Genomic DNA, 7,626 nt, shown 5'->3' with positions numbered 1-7,626 from the left:
CATTTGTGCATACACATTGTCTAGTAAAGTACTCCTGGAATGTCTATGTCACACATCTTTATAGGTACTTTGTGCATGTGCCGAGACCCAGGGCTTCATCCTGGCCTAGACTGGAATGACTAGACTGCTTTAAGAAGCAAGAAAAAGATTTCAGGGAACAAATCAACACTTCATATGTACCTCAGCTGAAGAACGCTATAAAGTATATAGTGACATGACATGGTGGCCCATATAATACTTGGGAGACACTCCTGTCCCACCAAATCCTTCCACATTCACTGGATTCTACTTTGGACGACACTCGATATTATCAACTTCTGCAGTTTTAACCAAAAATTAAATGATCCTGTTCTAGAGCCAGACCTCCTGCAAGCACAACATTTCTGAATTTACATCTGCTTTACTGTCTGCTCATATGGTCCTGCTGTTCTATATGTGGAATAATGTAACCCTCACTGTATAAACAGTAATATATATTATGTGTGTATGCATATATACATACAGTATACACTATATTGCCAAAAGTATTGGGACCCCCCCCCCCGAATCATTGGATTCAGGTGTTCCAATCACCTCCATGGCCACAGATGTATAAATTCAAGCACCTAGGCATGCAGACTGCTTCTAAAAACATTTGTGAAAGAATGGGTCGCTTTCAGGAGCTCAGTGAATTCAAGAGTGGTACCGTGAGAGGTTGCCACCTGTGCAATAAGTCCATCCGTGAAATTTCCTTGCTACTAAATATTCCACAGTCAACTGTTAGTGGCATTATAACAAAGTGGAAGCAACTGGGAACAACAGCAACTCAGCCACGAAGTGGTAGGCCCCATAAAATGACAGAGCGGGGTGAGCGCATGATAAAGCGTTCAGTATGCAGAAGTCGCCAAGTGTCTGCAGAGTCAATAGCTAAAGACCACCAAACTTCATGTGGCCTTCAGATTAGCACAACAACAGTGTGTAGAGAGCTTCATGGAATGGGTTTCCATGGCCGAGCAGCTGCTTCCAAGCCTTACATCACCAAGTGCAATGCAAAGAGTCAGATGCAGTGGTGTAAAGCACACCGCCACTGGACTCTAGAGCAGTGGAGACGTGTTTTCTGGAGTGACGAATCACGCTTCTCTGTCTGACAATCCAATGGACGTGTCTGGGTTTGGCGGTTGCTAGCTGAACGGTACTTTTCTGACTGCATTGTGCTAAGTGTAAAGTTTGGTGGACGGGGGATTATGGTGTGAGATTGTTTTCAGGGGTTGGGTTTGGCCCCTTAGTTCCAGTGAAGGGAACTCTTAAGGCGTCAGCATACCAAGACATTTTGGACAATTTCATGCTCCCAACTTTGTGGGAACAATTTGGGGATGGCCCCTTCCTGTTCCAACATGACTGTGAACAAAGCAATGTCCATAAAGACATGGATGAGCACGTTTGGGATGGACAAACTTGACTGGCCTGCACAGAGTCCTGACCTCAACCCGATAGAACACCTTTGGGATGAATTAGAGCGGAGACTTCCAGCCCGGTCTTCTCGTCCGACATCAGTGCCTGACCTCACAAATGTACTTCTGGAAGAATAGTCAAACATTCCCATAGACACAATCCTAAACCTTGTGGACAGCTTTCCAGAATAGTTGAAGCTGTTATAGCTGCAAAGAGTGAACCCTACGGCCTAAGACTGGGATGCCATTAAACGTCATGTGCGTATAAAGGCAGTAGTCCCAATACTTTTGGAAATATAGTGTGTGTATATATACATATATATATATATATATATATATATATATATATATTATAAACAGTGATTTATTAAAGGGGTTCATTACACTCTAGAATACCCTAAAACTAATACTTGGCATATAATTAGAAGGTATGCTCCCCATAGAATCACTTGCAATCATTGCTCCATTTCTAAACTGCAAGAGAATAATAAGCACCCCGACAGACAATAGTCCTTAATCCTTAAAGTGGACTTATTAGTAACATCTGCATGAATTGACATGTCACAACATACAGCAACAGTGTACTATGTCAAAATGCGTTATCTGTTATATAAAAAAAAAAGCATTTGAGCTCAAGTCCAGCGACTATGAATAGCATGAGATGATGTTACCAGTCTGCTGCAGGCAAAAGGAAGCATTTCCTCAGTCTCCCCTCCCTCAGTGATCAGACTCCTGCACTGTAACATTGCAGCAAGTCATAAGGTGAGAGGCTGCAGCAAGGGCTGATCTGTGATAGACATTTGTGAAGATTTATCTCAGTACAAGAGTGGCTGCTGACCCTGGATGATACCTAAACAAAGATGGTGCCATCTTAGAGAGAAAGGCCATACATTATACAATTTTCTTGAGATTTTTGCTTTAGATTTACCAAAAACCATATAATGGGAGGTCAAACACTTTCAATTGTATGCAATTAGGCAGGCCCTTGCACTACACAGTTGAAGGTAAATCTAAAGGAAATTGGACAGAAAATTGTATATAGTGTATGGCCAGCCAAAGGTGTTGTTGAGGGGGAAAGGTTACCATGCTGTTTGGGGAAGCCGATTATCGGCTTGGTTACAATCACATGTTTCGTAGCATGCATGTGCTTAGTGTCTGTATACAGTATATATTGACAGAAATGTGCAAGTTGCCATTCCATTGTTGAATTTCTGGATGCCTCGGATACTTTGAATCATTGTGTTAGAACAAGCTTGCCTACTCAACATATGTTGAAGCTAGTGGATCAGTAGGACAGCCAGACAACTAGCATTTTCAGAGGTGTCAATGTACATATTCTCTTAGTACAGGATACATTTTAACAGATTTAGTGGATTCAAAATGTATGGATGAAACATCTTGATCCAACATTTCCTGGCATTGTTCTGAAAATTCTATTTGCCTTACTGATATTCTGACCCACTGGCATCACTACTTTAAGCTTGATCCACTCAAATGCAAGCATTCTTTGGACTTTCCTCTGAAAATGCTAAACGCTTGGCTGTTATGCATAACAGGAAAGTCAGATGATCAAACACAGTAAGCGAGCCAGGCAACAAGCATTTGCAGAATTCATAACAGCATTCTCTCGACACAGGTTTCCTCTAAAGGAATCCCATACTGAGGAATACTGAGGTCACAATTGCCAATTGTCTTTTGAAAAATGTAAGATGCTAGTTGCCTGGCTGCCTTTAGCCTTAATAGTGCATTTTGGGCATTCATCCTTGACATACTGCCCTTAACATTGGTATCACTTGGTACACTGTCCAGCCGCAGCAGCTATCAGCCTCTAAGTTGAGTTGGACAGTCACCAGTGCCTTCCACCCACATCGGAGGGGTAAACGTCCAGCATGCACAAGGCTTAAGGATTATTCTCCTGGTTTGGATTGAATATGACTGGGAGTGTTGATCTGGGTCCAACCGAGTGCTGAGCACATGAAACACATTGACTGCCTGGTGTTTGTTTTTTTTTTTCCCCCGTTGCCATTTGAGAATTAAAAAATATCTATATATACCACCTTGGACACTAGAAATGTTTGTTTGGGACCCTCTTTAGTTGAAATGCATATGGGGACTTTTCAAACCAGACCAGCCACCACTTAGGAGGGCCTTCAAAAGCTATTTAGCCTATTAAGATCTTCCCTCATAAATGATATGTTAGACTTGTAGAAAGTAATGTATTGCCCAGTCTTTATTGGGGTTAACTTTTTTCAATATCACTCACTCCGGCTGATCCATCTTCCTTAGATCGATTGCCAACTATGTAATGAAATTGATTGTTTAGTTTTGTCCTCATATGCCATGGTTTTATCAAGTCTAAAGAAGATAAAAACTGATAGTGCATGACCAACCTTTAAAAAAACACCATAGGAAAGTTGCCATATCCAGCTTGACCTACTTTTTGAGGTTTTCGAGTTTACCAAACCACTTCCAAGTATTCTATGAAATGCCTTCAACATTACAGAACAAGTCAAGTTGAATATAGCCAACTACTACTATATCTCAACCACAGCACCACCTGCCTGGAGTTTGCATCTTCTCCCTGTGCCTGCGTGGGTTTCCTCCGGGTACTCCGGTTTCTTCCCACACTCCAAAGACATGCTGGTAGGTTAATTGGTTCCTGTCTAAATTGGCCCCAGTATGTGTATGTATGAATGGGAGTTAGGGACCTAAGACTGTACACCCCTTGAGGGTTAGGGACTGATGTGAATATACAAATATGTAAAGCGCTGCGTAAATTGATGGCGCTAGATAAGTACCTGAAATAAATAAACACCATGACCAGATGAACGAGAACCTTCAACCAGTCATAGGAGAGTGCTGTATCTGACCCCCAAATAAAGAAAATGTAGAAGACAAGGAAACCACCACAGATTAAATATTTCCTGGTTTATTAGAAAAGTAAAAAAGGCACATTTTGTGGATTTTGTACTTGAACATCAAGTGATTTATATCAATGTAAACCATATTAAAGCAGCATGTCAGAATACAGAGATATCTGAATGAATGAATGAAAACTAGTGCTTTCCACACTTTTCTGAAGTAGAGCTACTGAAAAATGCACATCTTCTAGCTGCCATTGAAATCAGTAGTGAGGAAAAAAAAAAGAAAAAAAAAAAAAAAAGTGGTCTCCAATAGTAAAGATGTACTTTGGAATATTATTTTTAATCAATTATGATAATTCATCCTCTATAAGAGGTAGAGTTAAACCACCTTTTATTGCAGACCAGCTGCGATAGCATACAAAAAAGCAATACTCCTCAGTGCGCTTAATGTAAAAACCTTCAATACTTTGTGTGCATTCCACTGCAAATTTATATTCACAACCATAATTGTACTGAAGTCCATCTAAGACTTTGCCTATGGATTGGCGCTTTTCCATACCAGTGTAAAAAGCACAGCAAAAAAAAATGTTGCTCACTAAACTTGGCAGTGGGTAGGTTAACTCACGTGTTCCCAGACAATTGGCAGGAGTATGGTCACATGTGTGTTAACCACATAAAAAAGGTTTGTAAAAACACTTGTCGCATTAAAGAAAACAATTCTAAAAGCCCCCCCTTTAACCTTCATGTAATTGCAGTACCCCAGAGAACAGGCATATTAAATCTTTGCGTTTCACAAAACGCTTAACACTTTTCAAAACAGATCTTTCACTCAGCATTCTTCAACAATAAATTCTTCAGAACTATACAGTTTCTTCTTTAGGACTTTAAATCCGGTGCCAAGTTTCAGAGACTGTCTAAACCCAGGGACTGATTTAGTGCTAAAGAGTCCCTGAATTCTTGGCCACAACCTAGAGTCCAGCTTGAACAGAACGGTTAGTTGGAAAGTAGGAATTACACATGTGTCAACCTCTAGCTGGGCCACGGTGTGGCAGGCCTTGCCACTTTCCACGCACAGGTCGATAAGTGCACCCCTAAGTCCACAAGGCTCGCTATATGCCAAGTGGATCAATTCTTGGCCCAAGTGGCAGAGAACGTCATCCGGAAGGATCAGCTCGGAGCATCTCAATGAGTTAATGCTGACTTTGTTCAGGCTACGTTTGATCATCTTGAGGAGACTTGGACAGAGTTGCTCACCTTCAGGGTCACTGAGAAGGTCTGAATCAGGTATAGAAATGTTGTCAAATTCATTTAAATCTGCAAGAAACAAAAAAGTAGAGTCACATTAGTACTAATGGAATTATTCACGTAGGCACCAAAACAAGGTAACGTCACATAATACTAGGAGGAGTTTTAATCTAGACATCAAAAATGAGAAGTCATATTAATACTAGTGGAAGTATTCACCCAGGCACCCAAACAAGTTAAAATGACAATAATACTAGTGGAAGTATGGATCTAGACCCCAAATACCAGGAGTCACATTAATACTAGTGGAAATATGGATCTAGACCCCAAATACGAGGAGAAGTCACATTAATATTAGTGCAAGTATGGATCTAGACCCCAAATACAAGGAGAAGTCACATTAATACTAGTGGAAGTATGGATCTAGACACCAAATACGAGAAGTCACATTAATACTAGTGGAAGTATGGATCTAGACACCAAATACGAAGAGAAGTCACATTAATACTAGTGGAAGTATGGATTTAGACACCAAATATGAGGAAAAGTCACATTAATACTAGAAGTATGGATCTAGACCCCAAATACGAGGAGAAGTCACATTAATATTAGTGGAAGTATCGATCTAGACCCCAAATATGAGGTGTCACATTAATACTAGTGGAAGTATCAATCTAGACCCCAAATACGAGGAGAAGTCACATTAATACTAGTGGAAGTATCGATCTAAACACCAGACAAAAGTTATAAAGCACTATAAAGTCAACTCACGTCAAAACATCATAACCAAGAGAGATAACATACAGTTTTGTTCTAGCACTATCCGTACCAACAGGCTAGAGACCAATAAAATGTACATAATCATTAACAAAAGAGTGTTGAGAAGAAATGAACTTACCACATTCAGACAAGGAATCGGATGAAGAATCGGAGAAGGAGCCACTACTGGTGAGGGATTCGCAGTCCGAGTTGGGTAGACTGGAACATCGTTGGGACAAGTCCGTACACTTCCCATCCCACAGGTCTTTGGGCTCTTCTTCAATGATTGGAGAGGGTAGGGAGAAGGGGACAGCGTAGAACATACCACCTCGGGCTGGCATGGCTGAGGCTCTGGAGGGCTTGTGCAAAATAACTAGAAATCACTGCAAGGAACAAAGAAAGATTGGTCAGCTGGTCATCATATGGATCAGGACAGCTCATCAGAACTAACAATAACTATAGACATGTCTACAAGCTGCTGAACATCCCACAATCAGCCCCTTGCTGCTCTCTGCATTCCTATTGTTTACTAGGGTAGGTTTGCAGTCATCTAACAATGATCATTAATATAAATCCACAATGACAGCAATCCTGATTGAGAACATTGGACTGACTGAACAATGCAGCAGTATTAATCTATAGATAAGAGCAGTAGATGCTATGACAGCCTAGACAAAGACTAGTAAACAAGTGACAACGTTCATCACAAGCAGAAGTCATACTCACAGTGCTGTCAGGGTAAAGCTACAGGTAAGGGACGACGGATAAAACTTGATAGGCAGGAAGTAAAGTTGAATTAAGTGCTTAAAACCCGTGCGCCTGCAGCCGTGTGTTCCCACCACCGCTCAGCGCACGATCGCGAGTGACCATCACTGGCACTGGCATCATCCGACAGCTCCACTCCGCTTATATACACACGGTGCGCCGCCACGCCCACCGCACGGGGGCTCGACCTGTCAATGAGCCACGGGAACGCCTACTCCCTCTGCCGGGCCTATGAGAAATCAGCGCACGTCCACAACGTTCTTTCCTGCCCGGTTACAGCGGGCTAAAGCCCCGCCCTCTTTTCCAGCTGGGATTGGCAGCCCGGAGACAGTTGTGTGCATTAGAGGGAGAGAGTGTTTATTGGAGGAGGAGGAAGGAAAACAAAGGCATCTCACTCCATCAGTTCTGCACTTCACTGCAGTCATCCCTTCACCATCGCTTTGTACTTTTTATTATTCTAAGATAGTTCCCCCTCCCCCTAGATAAGTCTGATCAACATGTTTTTCTTCTAGTAAAGTCTCCATCATTAAACCTAATCTGACACTGAAATCTATACCGTTCAT

The 7,626-nt window shown here is 41.7% G+C and overlaps 1 protein-coding gene across 1 annotated transcript; it reads right to left on the bottom strand.

Moving 5' to 3' along the window:
- Positions 1–4,343: 4,343 nt before the first annotated feature.
- Positions 4,344–7,200, bottom strand: DDIT4 (DNA damage inducible transcript 4). Its single transcript, XM_089670725.1, has 3 exons — positions 7,025–7,200; positions 6,438–6,681; positions 4,344–5,608 (listed from the first exon to the last, which is right to left on the bottom strand). The coding sequence occupies exons 2-3, from the start codon at positions 6,637–6,639 to the stop codon at positions 5,124–5,126; spliced, it is 687 nt and encodes a 228-aa protein (XP_089526851.1). The 5' UTR covers positions 6,640–6,681; positions 7,025–7,200; the 3' UTR covers positions 4,344–5,123.
- Between the last annotated feature and the right edge of the window lie 426 nt (positions 7,201–7,626).

This window comes from Staurois parvus, unplaced genomic scaffold (genome assembly GCF_062004578.1).
Source record: "Staurois parvus isolate SC_StPar_1 unplaced genomic scaffold, SC_StPar_1.0 ptg000094l, whole genome shotgun sequence".
NCBI lineage: Eukaryota > Metazoa > Chordata > Amphibia > Anura > Ranidae > Staurois > Staurois parvus.
This window is presented reverse-complemented; position numbering and strand designations above follow the sequence as displayed.